Raw genomic sequence first — 14132 nt, 5'->3', positions numbered from 1 at the left:
TGCTGGGAACGTTGTAGCGCACGGACCCTCTGAGGAAACATTGGCTTGGAGTTAGTTTTTAAGTGCATTTGTCATTGTTGTCTGGGTAAACACTGTAACTAGCTGGCATACAGGAAGGTCCTGTAAACAGCTACTGAGAAAAATGTCCCATTGGTTAATTTTTGGTTTTGCTGCTAAAGAGAGGATTTTCTTCTTGGTCTCGGAGCACATCAGAAATAATTAATTGGCCATTAAGTCTTGAGTTTGTCGAGAGGCACTCTGCAAATTCAAGTTGTTTTGTTAAACAGAGATTTTTGACTCACTAATCGATGATGGTCCTGAATAAATTCAGTAGGGAATTCAGGATCAATGTCTTTATCCAAGGAGTGGTGAGAACATGGAACACATTGCCTCATAGAGTGGTTGAAACAAATAGTATGATGCATATAAGTGGAAGTCAGATAAAAGTGAGGGATAAAGGATAAGAAAGTTATGCTGGTGGGGTGAGATGAAGACAATAGGAGAAAGTTTGTGTGGAGCAGAAACACCAGTGTGAATCTTTTGAACCGAATGTCCTGATTCTGTGCTCAAGAAATAAATATGGAATTACTGATTTGCAGCTGCGTAAACATTAGTATTGAATGCTTTGTGTGTACCTAGATATTGGAAGGATGTTTTCATTAACTTAGATAATCTAAGTAAGTACTGATTCTTAAAAAGATAACCATCAGTAATTCTTCTTTTGAACTAGCTTGCTCGAACTGTTGTGCGCCATCATGAAGAACAGAAGCTGAATGAAGAAAGAGCAAGAAGAGAAGAACATGCCAAACTAAGACGGAAAGCTGCTTCAGTTGCTAGAGATGTGCTGCAATTTTGGTGTAATATTGAAAAGGTATAGCAATGAAATATTATCATTAATTAGACATTACTAAAATTCCAAAACAAATATTCACATATTCCAAAAAGTACATGGAAATGTCAAGCTTCTCTAATTAATATCATCACTGCTATTGGTGGCTGTACCTTCAGCTGCTCAGTCTCTAGGCCCTGGCATTGTCTTCCTCCATCTCTCCATCTATCCTTCTCACACGATCCATCTTAAATCCAACTCTTTGACGAAATTTTCGCTCAGTCTGTTTTATTATCTTGTTGTGTAGCCTACTGTTAAATTTTATTTGATTATCACGCCTATGAAACCATCTGAGACTGTTCATATTAAAATAATATGTGCTTTATTAATGTAAGTAGTTATTGCTGTTTAGCTTATCGCGCAGGCGTTTGGTAATTGATGTGTTTTTTTTTGCTTGAGTAATCAAATGATACGATTAGCAATGGCGCTGTTTGTTTTCTAATCGACCTGTTCGGACATGTTAAGACACACCTTTGCAGCAGGTGGGATTTGAAACTGGACCTATAGATGCTGTTTGCTTGTCGGATTTGGCTGATCATAAGTGAAATTGGTCCATAATCAATTCATAAATTGCAGATTTGAAACATGTTTGCTGCATTTCAGATCCTACAGCACCTGAAAACTGTGCAGTGAACACAGTGTTTGGTTTTGGTAATGTTTTGACTCTTTTCAAGCATTTGAAGAGAATTGGGATGAGAGAAAGAAATGTTTTGAAATTCCAGAGGATTGGAGAAAATGGCTAGTTATCGGTGCTTCTTGGAATTTACGTGTCTGATGGACTGCTTTAAAAGCCTCAGAAGTACTGTAAACCGTGCCATCATCTTCATATGCTTTGACTTTAAATTGCACCTGTTTCAACGTCTCTGTCTCCTTCAAGAACCGATTAAGACCAAGTACAAGCAAAATAGATCAGAAATAAAATCTGAACAATGCTGGAGAAATTCAGCAGTTCTGGCAGGATCTGTGGAGATACCTGTTCCACAGATGCTGCCAGACCTGCTGAGTTTCTCCAGCATTTCTGTTTGATTCATAGTTAAGACCACTCCTTTGGCCACATCTCTCAATATCTCCCTCCTTGGTTTGACATTCATTTTTGCCTGATTCCATCTCTGTGAAGTGTCTTGAGGTGCTTTTTCACTAAAGACATCCTATAAATATTGTTTCAGAGATAGTAGGAACTGCAGATGCTGGAGAATCTGAGATAACAAGGTGTAGAGCTGGATGAACACAGCAGGCCTTAAGGGTCTAGGCCCGAAACGTCAGCCTTCCTGCTCCAATGATGCTGCTTGGCCTGCTGTGTTCATCCAGCTGTGCACCTTGTTATCTCTATAAATATTGTTGCTTGTATTTTCTAACACATGACTGTTCATGACTGTGAATGTAAGGAGGAAATCTACTTGGGTAATCAGTATTTTAGGTTGAAACTGTGGTTATAAGAAAACATGTTTTGCTCCATCACATCTAAATGTAGAGAATGCTATGTGTATGGATTGGGGAAAAAAAAAACTCTTAAGTTTTTTTTTTGCATTTTCTTTACAGGTTGTAGAAGTAAAGTTGCAGCTTTACATGGAAGAGCAACGGAGAAAAACATTACATTTACGGAGGGAATCATCAAACAGAGGTCAAGAATGTAGTTCAGCATCTTGTGTCAAAAATTAGTGGGCTTGTATTTCGGTGATTTCAGGCCATAAAAACAAAAGTATCAAAGTAATGTTTTGATTTTTAAACTTCAAAAATATTAGAGTACTTTAATATTTGTTTTTTTCTGATTTCAGGTCCAAACTCTGTATCTCCATGGCCTAGGTCAGAAAAGCTCAGTGATGTAAGTTCTCAAATTGACTATTTGTATGTGAAACTGGTTACAGTGTGATGTTTATAGGGGTTTTGTACCATATAAATAAAAACATTTTAAAAAATTCAAGATTTAGTGATTTCCATTTTTTTAAACTAATTTGGACCTATTATCAACATGGACAAGAGCCTCAGTTCTTTTTAGTGAAGAAATTTTAATGTAATCCTTGTAACAGTTGAAGCATGAAAAATGCTGATATGTGAAGTTGTGTATTTTCTAATTTGTAGGATACATTGGGCAATGAAAGCAACAGGAAATCCAGTGATTCATTTGCTGGGGATGAGGCCGCTGTGGAAACAGGTTTGTTCATAGGTTATTATCTGCCAATAAAGTCACCTTTCTGCCTTTAGATGAATAAAAACTGCATTGCAACTTTCATTTTCAGTGGAAGACTGTGAAGAAACAATTGAAGAACAAGAGGCTATTGAAGGCGTTGTTGACCATCAGACTGAATTGGCCGATTTAGCCAAACAAGGTAATTGGAACACTTTGAAGTCCAAGAGAGGCTGAAATGGAGATCGTCACAATGATACTACAGCTTAAAGGATTACGTTGTATAAACTTGGTTTGTATTTCCTTCCATTTAGTAACTTAAAAGGTCATCTAATTGAGGTATTTATAACAGTAAGAACTCTATTGAAAAATAATTTCTTTAGTAGGAATCAAGAATGAGTAGATATTATGTTTAAGTTAGTGCTAGGTCGTATTGCGCGGAGGGGGTGGAATCGTGAAACCGTTAAACCGTTTTACACATGAAGTCTAGTAGAAATCTGTAAATCTTCCCCTCAAAAGGCTGTGAATGCTAGGGGATCATTTTCAGCTTTCACTACTGAAATCAGTAGATTTTGATAGTAAGGAGATGAAGGAATACAGTACTTCAGTGGATGCTTGGAGTTGAGCTCCAGCTCAGTTGTGATCCACTTGTGAGCAACCTTCAGCGGCTGAATGACTCTCGTATTCCTAATTTTAAATGCAACTATTAATTTGCTTACAGCTGAAATCCCTCTGGAAGACCTTGTACAGCAGTATGCTGGTGCTTATTCAGAAAACTTTGACTGGCCAGCGCCAGATTCTTCCGACAGTGAAGATGACGACTATGACGATGTTGAAGGTGTGTTAACTCATGAAGACTTGTGGATGAATATAATTATTGTGCAACTTCATCAGTGCATGATTAATTTAAGGCTCTTGCCTGCAATTTTCCTCATTCTTGTATGCTTAATACAAGCCACTTGGATATTTTGAAACTCAGTTCAGTGTGGGTACTAATGAGACTCTGTTTCAGAAATGGCAGAGGAGTTTGCTGCTGAATTTGACAGTCCGGAGCAAGAGGTGGCAATCGATTCTTTGCTGAGCGTAGACCAGTACAGAGTGGTGGAGCGAATACATACCAATCCGACTGAGGGGAGGAGGCCAAGAAAGGACATCGCTGAGGTTTCTGCTGCTGCTGAGCCCCTGCTGCCAAAGGGCACAGCTCGCTATGCATCCTCGGTAATTGTCTGTCTTGGGATAATTGTAGAGTCTAGTGGCTTTTCGATGCAGTGGTGTGAACAGTGTACAACTTTGTTCTTTGACAGGTGAGAAATGCTGCTCCTTTCTTGCTTCATGGGACTCTTCGGGAATATCAACAGATTGGCATTGATTGGCTAGCTGGTCTCCATAGAAGAAAACTAAATGGAATTTTGGCTGATGATTCGCGTTTAGGCAAGACTGTGCAGATTATTGGATTTTTAGCCCATCTCGCTGCAAATGAAGGTAGGCCAAATGCAGAACTCCAACCTGAATATTTTGACAAAGTAGCTTTGTCATTTTGATACATATAATTGGAAAGGAGACATTTGAGTTTTGGAAGGATCTGAAAGCACGGTTGTAGAGCAGCAGTCAAGTGGGCTTTGCAGTACTGACATTAAAGCAACATATTATTTCAGATTAAATAGAAGCTTTTATGTCTTCCTTAATAAGAAGTACACTCGCACAGCATCTCTCAAGCCTTCGCGGTACTGTAAGTGCCTTATAGTCAGTGTTCTTTTGAAATATGGTTACTGATATCATGTTAGGAAAGTTGGCAATCAATTTACAAAGAGCAAGGTTCCTCAAACGTTTGTAAACTAAATGCTCAGAATATTTGATTTACTGATATTGGTTAAGTACCAGAGTATTGGTGGGGAACTCCTTTGCTGCTCTTCAGATGCAAACGTGTGAATTATCAGAAGTAGGCCAATTGACCATTCAAGCCCGCTCTGCCATTCAATAAGCTTGTGGTGAATATGTTTGTGTTCTGAATTTGATATTCAGATATCCTTTGATTCCCTTGCTGAACAAGAATCAATCTCTTTCTGCCTTAAGAATATCTCATGGCTCTTCTTTTACCACCTTCTGAGGATCAACCGTCTTAAGAGAACAGTTCCCTCGATCTCTGTTCTAAAAGTGCAACCCCTGATTTTAAATGTGTGTCTCCCAGCTGGAGGCTCCTCCACATCTACTTTGTCAAGACCATTCAGGATCTTGTACATTTCAATCAGGCCGCCCCTCTCCTAACTCCATGGGGAACAAGCCCAGTCAGTCGCAATCTTTCATCACAAGACAATCCTCTCATTCCAGGTATAAATTTAATAAACCTCTGAACTGCCTCCAATGCATTTACATCCTTCCCAAAATAAGGAGACCAAAACTGCAGGCAGCGTTTAAGATATGGTCTCACCAATGAGACAACATGTCATATCAAATAGAAGCTGTGAGATGTTTTACTCCTGTCTGAAAGGGCAAATGGATGGTTGATTTAATCTCTCTGCCAAAAACAGCCTTTTAAGCAGTGCTACACTGGAGAGTCGACCTAAATTTACTTTTGTATTCTAGGAATAGTAGCAAAGAATAAGTTCACAACATTGTTAAAATTGTTACCACCGTAAGTCTTCCCCCCAGAATCTCACCTAGGCTGTGCTGCAGATTGAACAGTTTCATTCAATTCTTCAAAAATCACAGCCGGAAATTGTATCTGCACCTACTCAAGTAGTGAGCAATTTTATGTTCTCATGTTCTGTGGAAAATAGATGTTGAAAATAACTAAAGTGGAAAGCATGTTACTTAACATCTGAAGGAGGGAGAGGGAGTGACATTGCCGTTGTCTTTAAAGTCAAAATTGTCTGTCTTGCAACAGCATTGTCTTTATTTCAGAATATGCAGCATTTTTTTGTGGTTTTGAACTTCCTTTGAAGTGACTGGTTCAATTGTTTTTGCTGAAGTGCTGTTTGTTTAGCTTTCAACTTGAAATGCATACATCTATGAAATCACTGCATTTGTCCTAATTATTTCAGATGAATTTTGAATAATATGTGTCCATACGTGGCCTGTAGGTTTTAATGTTCTGTGTGTTTTTGAATTAAGGCATCTGGGGTCCACATCTTGTCGTGGTGCGAACTTGTAAAATGCTTAATTGGGAAATGGAATTCAAACGGTGGTGTCCAGGTCTCAAGATCATGATGTACTTTGGCACAAGGAAGGAACGTAGAATTAAAAGAGAGGTAATCTTTTATTAATTAATTTGTTTTGACTATATCGAATAGGAAAGATTGAACAGCCTGAAGCCGTTTATTTTTCCATAGAAAAGAGGGTCTGTGGGGCGACCTAATGGAGTTCTTTCAAATCATTAGAAAGTTCAATTAGGTAGATATAGAGAAACTGTTTCCACTTATGGGAAGAAACTAAAACTCATGATTGTAAATATAAAAATGTTCAGAAGAAATTCAAAAGGAATTGGGAACTTTTTTACACAGGGTGGTGAAAATTTAGCAGTTGTAAACCCAGGTAATGGTTGAGCTACATTGCGTTGAAGCATTTAAGGAAAAGCTGGATAAACACGAATTAGGAAGGAGCAGAAAATATGTTGATGGATTTTAGGAAAACTGGGAGATTTGTGTGGAGCATAAACACTGGCACGGATTAATTGGACCAAATGCCTGTTTTCAGTGTTTTATGATTGTATGTCATACCTTTGCTTTGGTTGTTAGTATGGGCTGCTTTTTGCCTAATGTAATCTCTTTCTGTTAATAATGTATCAACGTTGGGAATGGAGTAGCTAAACTAAACACCTATCAATTTCAGTGTTGGTTGGAACCCAATTCTTTCCATGTATGTATAACCTCGTACAAGCTTCTGCTAAAGGACCACCAAGCTTTCCGAAGGAAGAGGTGGAAGTATCTAATCCTAGACGAGGTCCAGCAGCTCAGGAACACCACTGAATGGCACTGGGAGGCCCTGTTCAATCTCAAGAGGTCTGTGTCATATGCGTTAATGTTTATGACAGTATAAACTAACTTCAGCTTATTGCTGTAATAATGGTTGTGTTTCAATTTAGGGAATGTATCTCAGTTTGAAAGCGTGTTTCTACTCCTGTGAGAAGAGATAATAAAATCCTCAGAGCATAGCATGTTATGATATGATTGATATGTTTGAGGTGATTGATTGATTTTGCTAGAGTAGGTATTGAGGCAAAAACGCACAAATACACGAGGCTAAAAGGGCCCTTTTATGAGAGTAGATTTAAGAGGAAGTTACAGGATGGTAAAATCAAGATGTTTAAAATTATTAAAATGATTGGAGATTGTAGAGAGAAACAATTTCCTCTAGTGAGGAAAACATCCTACAATAAGGCACTCCAATCTTCAAATTAGAGCCAAGCCCTTCAGAAATAATCTCAGCAAGCAGTTGCTGTCTCAAAGGGTAGTGGACATCTGGAACCCGTTGTCCCTCAAAAAACTTGAGGGTGGGAGTCAGTTGAAAAGTTCCAAGACCTTGGTTGATAGATTTCTGTTTTAAGGATTATGGGACCAGGTTGGGTAAATGAGAAGTTAGATAGGGATCAACCATTCTGTAACAGAATGGAGGAACAAGCTTGATGGATGAAATAGCCTCCTGTTATTATACATCTTAATTTTTAAAATACACAAAAGGACTGAAGAAATAGGTCATTAGGTACCTTGAGCCTGCTTTGATGTTTAGCTAGGTCATGGCTGATCTTCTATCACAATGCCATTCTCCTGCACTGTCTCCATATCTCTTTAAGTCTTTCATATCTAGAAGCCTGAACTTTGTTGTCAAAGTTACTTGGTTAAGTGACTGACAATAAGCCACATGCACCAAAACGTCTGGGGCTTCAATGTAGCTGGGTGCACGAGATGAATGTTCTGGATCTGTGGTTAGGAGTGAGGGGGAATCAGTCAGAACTCCCGCTTCTAGTTGCCTACCCAATTTCCTCCATTGAGAAGCATGCCCTCTGCTTGTGGGTGCACAACAGATCCGTTGTGATTTTAATGCTCGGTGATTAAAAAGCACATTGACACTGACTCCCTGAAGTCGCAACAGAACGGCCATTTGGATAATGTAGTGGAAGCTGGCAGTCATCTGGAATTGTGTGCTAGGGGAAAAGAGGGAGAAAGAAAGGGAGTAATTGAAATTAGGAAGTTTTCATGCCGGCTGACAAATGAGAAGGTAATATCTGATTGACTCCAATCGAACACATTTAGTTCTGGTAAGTTACATTTTTGAATGATTATGGGATACTAATGAGTGAATTGATGGCAAATTTTTCCTTTTTTAGTCAACAGCGTCTGCTTTTAATTGGAGCTCCTTTACAAAATACCCCGATGGAACTGTGGACTATGATGCATTTCCTGCTGCCTGGAATTTCCAGATCCTACCTGGATTTCCCTGTGAAAGTTGGCACAGATGAAAATCAGGACTATTGCCACAAATTGGTGATAAGAATGCATAGGGTAAGTGCAACATATGCTTAAATTAGGAAAAGAAAATGGCAAGATTGTAAAGGGATCTTGCCAGGTAGTCTGAATGTGGAGTTTCCTGCCATTTCCACATATGGTGCCTTAGGGCAGTCAGCTGCAGAATAGCTAAGTTTGTGAAGTGCAGATGGGAGGCAATGTACAGTGACCAGCTATATTTTCTTAAACATGATTGAGGGCTTTACAAGTCTTGGAAGAGATTGTATGTCTTGCACCTTGATCAGTTCACTGTGCATTGTACAAACAGCCTGAAGGAATCTGATTACTCATTTCATAGTAACTTATCCTAATGTAAGGTCACTTGGCAGAGATAAGCAATTAGATCTTGTAGAATCTATACTGCCAGAAAATGCATCATGCCTTTATTCAAAGAAGATTTGAGTACAGGAGCCAAAAAATGAGACTGCACCTGAAGTGTTGTGTGCAGTTCTGGTGTCCTTTCCTATGCAAGGATATATTTGCCAAAGAGGGCGTGCAGTAGATGTTTACCAGACTGATCCCTAAGATGATGAGACTGTCCTTTGAAGAGACTGGGTTGTATTTTTAGAAGAATGAGAGACGATGTCATAAGAACTTATGGTAGTGATTGGAACCAGGTTAACCTTGTTGACTATGAGGTTGTTGATTGGGGTTGTTAACCTGGGCTAATCAGGAAAGCCCTGGCTGATCAATATAACCAGAAGATTAGAATCTCTTCAGTTGAGGGGACAGACTCTGAGCTGGTTGCCCACAACCAGTGTACTGCGCACAAGTAAATAAAGGGTGGCTCGGTAATGGGATACCGGCCTCTGTGCAGTTATTTCAGTGGAGACAAGAGAAGATGGGATGTGCCTGAAGAACATTCACTTACAACATCTTTGAATTGGGGTAAGCATGTCTGGCATGATGCCTTTATTTGGGAAGCTTGACTTGTTTGATCCTGCTGTCGAAGACTGGGCCCAGTATGTGGAAAGAATGTAATATATTTTCTGGGCAGATGAAAAGCAACGAGTAATCCTTCTGACTGCTTGTAGACTCGCAGCATTCTCAATTTTAAGGGGTTTAGCTTTCCCAGAGGCACCAGACATGAAAACCTTCCAAGAGTTGATGGAGTTGGTTAAGGAATATGACGACCCCAAGACTCCTCTAATTCTGAGCTGCTGTTTGTTTTGATGAGGCTGAGACAACTGGCAGAGGCATGTGATTTTGGGTTAACACTGAGTGAGATGCTGAGACACAGTTTTTGGTCTGTGGAATTAATGACTTATCCATGCAGAAGCACCTACTAGCCAAAGCCCAAGTGGACTTCAGACAGGCACTGCAGCTGGCATTGTTATTAGAAAATGTGGCAAGTGGAGCATGGGAGCTACAGGACATCCCAGTGGAAGTGGACTCTCTCACGTCTCCAACTGAGCTTGGGGAATACCACTTGAGTGTAGGCAATCACAGAGCCTCACTCAGGGCATATCCTGAGCAGAAGGACTCTTCGCCACCCCACAGCAGAATCCCACAACAAAGCTGAGCCTCGGTAAAAAGTTCATCAGGATCTGGGCCGGCAAGCTATTGTAGTTGTTGCCGGTGTGCGGACATGATACAGCAAAGGAGTCCTACACGGTCTGGCTTGAGTGAATAAAAGTTCATAGGCCAGTACCTAGGGGAGTGCACACCCTGGTAAGTCCCACTACGTGTAAGTTGGGACAATTAAATTGCTTAGTGACATCCAAATTGGAACCGATTAAAATGAACGTTTGGTTAAATGGTCATCCAGTTCCTGTGGAGTTCGATACTGGGGCAGCTGTATCTGCAGTTGCAGAATCTGTCTTTAACAAGATTCGCTCAGGACTCCAACCCTTAAGTTTGCAGAAGATCTTGGCCAGATGGAGAACGTGCCCTGGGGAACCATTGCAGATTAAGGGTATGACTTTGGTTCCGGTCTCCTGTGAGAAGCAGTTGGTTCAGTTACCACTAACGATAGTAAAAGGCTCGGGCCCAAGCCTATCAAGGGGTGAAATTGGTTGAGAAAGATTCACCTGGATTGGCTGAACATTTTTCGATTAGAAAATAGCTACCAGAGCGAAGTCCTAATGAAATACCCGGGAGTATTTTGGGAAGGGCTTGGGGCAGTCAACGGGGACAAGGCTACTTTACATGTTGACCAGGAAGCAATTCTGAGATCTTGCGAGGCTGCCCGGTCCCATTTGTCTTGTGGGCAAAAGTAAAGGCGGAAATCAGGAGGCTGGAGAGTGAAGGAATCATCAAACCAGTGCAGTCTGCAGAATGGGCAGTACTGGTTGTACCGACTGTGAAGCCTTTGTTTGCCTTTGTGGGGATTTGAAGCAAATGGTAAACTGCTTCTCACAGCTGGATAAATATCCAACCCCTAGCATTGAGACTTGTACACAAAGTTGGCCGGGGTGGGGGCTATCCTTTACAAAGCTGGACGTGAGCCCCGCCTACCCGCAGTTGCGACTGGATGAGGATTCCCAGAGCTTTGCTACAATTAATACCAATAAGCATTTATATCAATGTACAAGACTGCCATTTGGGGTATCATCAGCCTGCGTTCTTTTCCAGCAGACCATGGAGAACATTTTACAAGGGCTACCCTAGGTTGCCATTTGTCTGGATGATGTACTAATAACAGGAAGGGGAGCGGGCAGGTCGGAGAAACTCCTTGTGGGTTTGCTCCTGGGCCTGGCCAAGCAGGCCATTAACAGGTCCAGGCAGCGGGCCGTGGAGGCGGTCATTATGGTCAACTGCCTGCCCCTTTTCTGCAGCATCTTTCAGATATCTTTCGGGAGAGGTGGGCACCATGGACTGTGGAATGCTTTATTCCCCCTCCAATTCTATTGTGATTTGATCCCTACCCTCACCTTCACCTTTTTGTTCACATAGGCATTGTCCCAAGGGGCTCTGCTTGGTTTTGGTTCCTTGGTCATGTGGTGTTTTCCTGGTTGTAGACTATCAATAAAGTTATTTATGGAAAAAAAATATAAACGGGGATTTAGAATCGCCTCAGTTCAGGCAACTGACTCTGAGCTGGCTGGCTGCAGCCAGTGTATTGTGCACAAGTAAATAAAGGGTGGCTCAGTGACCGGGGTGAAAAAACTAACCAGGAGAATAGAATCTCCTCAGTGCAGGGAACTGACTTCTGAGCTGGCTGGTCACAGGCAGTGGTACTGTTGTATTGGTGAAGTGAATGGATGATTTGGTAACAAGACTTGGCCTTTGTGCCAGGTCCTAAACTGAATGTTTGTGTGTGGACTGGGCCTTCATTGATGTACGGTGCTTTTCTAGGTATACTGTCTCTTCATGAATGTATGGGCCCTTCGTGGATAGACTGTGTCTTGGTGTGTGCCGGACCGTGTCTTCATGTCTGGATTATGCTTTTATGCATATATCGTGTCTTTGTGTATCCCTGTCATGTGTAGGAGGCTGACCGATAGCTAGCGGGGTGTGTAAGAGGCCGACTGATAGCTTTGGGGACTGTGTGTTTGTCTGTGTGGTTTTGTACTACCATTTGAACCAAACTGTGTTTCTGTATGATATTTCATGTCAACATCTTTTCTCTTTGGCGAACTATCTGATGTAGAGTGACTTTGCCATGTGTTGTGCATGGGGCACTTATCTTGCGTGGACTTAAAACTACAGTTTGAACTGAGATTTTTGTGTAGGATGTTCTCTGTTAATGTGACTTGTTTTTGATGCATTGTGACTGATGCTTTGTTTTGTTGTTTAAGATTTTGTACTACTGTTTGAACTGAGTTGTATTTCCTTATGGTATATTTTGTCAATGTCTCTGTTCTTTGGCAAATTGCCTGATGTACAGTGACCTTGCCATGTGTCTTGTTGGGGACACATACCTTACGTGGATTTCAGTCTATTGTTTGGACTGGGATGATTTTCTGTAGGATGTTCTGTATTAACGTTTTTGTTGGCGGTGACTTGTTTTTGATGTATTTTGGCTGATGTTATGTGTTGTGTCTGTGACACTGTGATTTATGTGAAATTTGAATAAAAAGAGTATAACCAGAAGATTAGAATCTCCTCCGTTCAGGCGACAGACTCTGAGGTGGCTAGTCACAGCCAGTGTACTGCGCACAAGTAAATGAAGGGTGGCTCGGTGATGGGACACCGGCCTCTGTGCAGTTATTTCATTTAGGAAATTCATAAAGGGATAGACAGAATAGATGCAGAAAGGATGTTGTGGGATCTAGAACCTGGGACATAGTCTCCGACTAAAAAGCAAACTATTTAGGGCCGGAGTAATTTACTGCAGATGCCAAAATGACGCCAGCACAGGTGCTAATGAGGGCAGTGAAGTCATTTTACTGTGACACAGTGGCCTTCACCAGGATGCCTTTGTGCCAGGATACTGTGCGCAGTCAATTAAACTGTTAGACAGTCTGTTTGCTGTGACAAGGTTTCCTTTTGTTTAAAAAGAGAATTTCCCACATCCAGTGATACTGACAGCCCACCATGTTTTCCCCAAGGCTATTTCAGAGGTCTGTCATGATTTTCAGCATCTTCCAAGCTTTGAGGAGATTTCCCTCCTTGGAGGGCACATTGCACATTGATCAAGGGGATGTTGGACAGGAGTTAGTTCATTAAACATGCAGGCTGCTGCAGCAGATCATTCACCTAAGAGCAGTCTGCTGTGTGAAATCATTCCCATTCCAGCCAGTATTTATGGTGAGTTGGGCATGGGTAAGTATCTCAGTGAAATCCGGAGCTGTCAGTGCCATCTTTGTTGCAAACAAGTGCCATTCTACTGTCAAGCTGCTTGTGTGCCATCTGGTGGTAGCATTCACCACAATGACAGTCATTTAGGACTGAGATAAGGAGGGACTTCTTTACTGAGGGTGTGAATCTTCGGAATTATTTACCCCAGAGGCCTGTGAAACTCAGTTTAAGACAGATTGATGTATTTCTAGTTACTAATGATATCAACGGATGTGGGGAGGGTGTGGAAATATAGCATTGAGATAGCTGATTTAGAATGGTGGAGCAGGGTCATAGGCTGAATAGCCTACACATGCATTACATAATCACATTTGCAATAATTACATTTTTTTTAATTGCAAGCATTGAAATGTATACAGAATTCAAAAGTGTTTGAATCTTTATCTTTTAGATGATCCAGCCGTTCATTTTACGGCGATCGAAGAGGGATGTGGAGAAACAACTGCCGAAGAAATATGAGCACATTCTGAAATGCTGCCTGTCGAAGAGACAAAAAATCATGTATGAAGACCTCATGTACCAACCTACGTAAGTAGTGTTTTTCATAAGATGCAAAATAGATGCCGCTTGAACGATGGTCCTCTGTTTTGCTTTAGGATGTCTGAATCTGAACTGAATCATAATGTTTTGCATATTGTTACCAAAACTCCATAATTTAGGACTCCTTTTAAGCAAGGGAAAAGTGTTGATTGCCTGCTTCCTCCTGCTGCCCTCTCCAGTTTCCAACTGAGCTGGTTGGATGGCTACAGACAATCCTATCTGGCATCTCAATCTGAGGAAATCCTTGTATATGAATTTTTGGTAGGCTTACCGAATCTCAGAGTATCACAGCCAAGAGTGAACCCTGACATATATCAATATGTTGACCAAGAGG

The 14132-nt window shown here is 41.0% G+C and overlaps 1 protein-coding gene across 1 annotated transcript in view; it reads left to right on the top strand.

Annotated features, from left to right (window-relative positions):
* LOC109920837 (E1A-binding protein p400-like) overlaps positions 1-13790 on the top strand; it is a 58070-nt gene extending 44280 nt beyond the window's left edge. The window contains exons 9-20 of the mRNA XM_048611758.1: positions 731-871; positions 2429-2510; positions 2665-2711; positions 2969-3041; positions 3127-3216; positions 3736-3852; positions 4027-4232; positions 4319-4496; positions 6126-6262; positions 6843-7012; positions 8338-8512; positions 13650-13790. Of these exons, the coding sequence (XP_048467715.1) occupies positions 731-871; positions 2429-2510; positions 2665-2711; positions 2969-3041; positions 3127-3216; positions 3736-3852; positions 4027-4232; positions 4319-4496; positions 6126-6262; positions 6843-7012; positions 8338-8512; positions 13650-13790 (1557 nt within the window). The remainder of the gene's footprint in view (positions 1-730; positions 872-2428; positions 2511-2664; positions 2712-2968; positions 3042-3126; positions 3217-3735; positions 3853-4026; positions 4233-4318; positions 4497-6125; positions 6263-6842; positions 7013-8337; positions 8513-13649) is intronic.
* The last annotated feature ends 342 nt before the right edge of the window (positions 13791-14132 follow it).

Source organism: Rhincodon typus, chromosome 24, assembly GCF_021869965.1.
Source record: "Rhincodon typus isolate 14 chromosome 24, sRhiTyp1.1, whole genome shotgun sequence".
Taxonomy (NCBI): Eukaryota; Metazoa; Chordata; class Chondrichthyes; order Orectolobiformes; family Rhincodontidae; genus Rhincodon; species Rhincodon typus.
The sequence above is the reverse complement of the archived record's forward strand: the minus strand, read 5'-3'. Positions and strand labels throughout refer to the sequence as shown.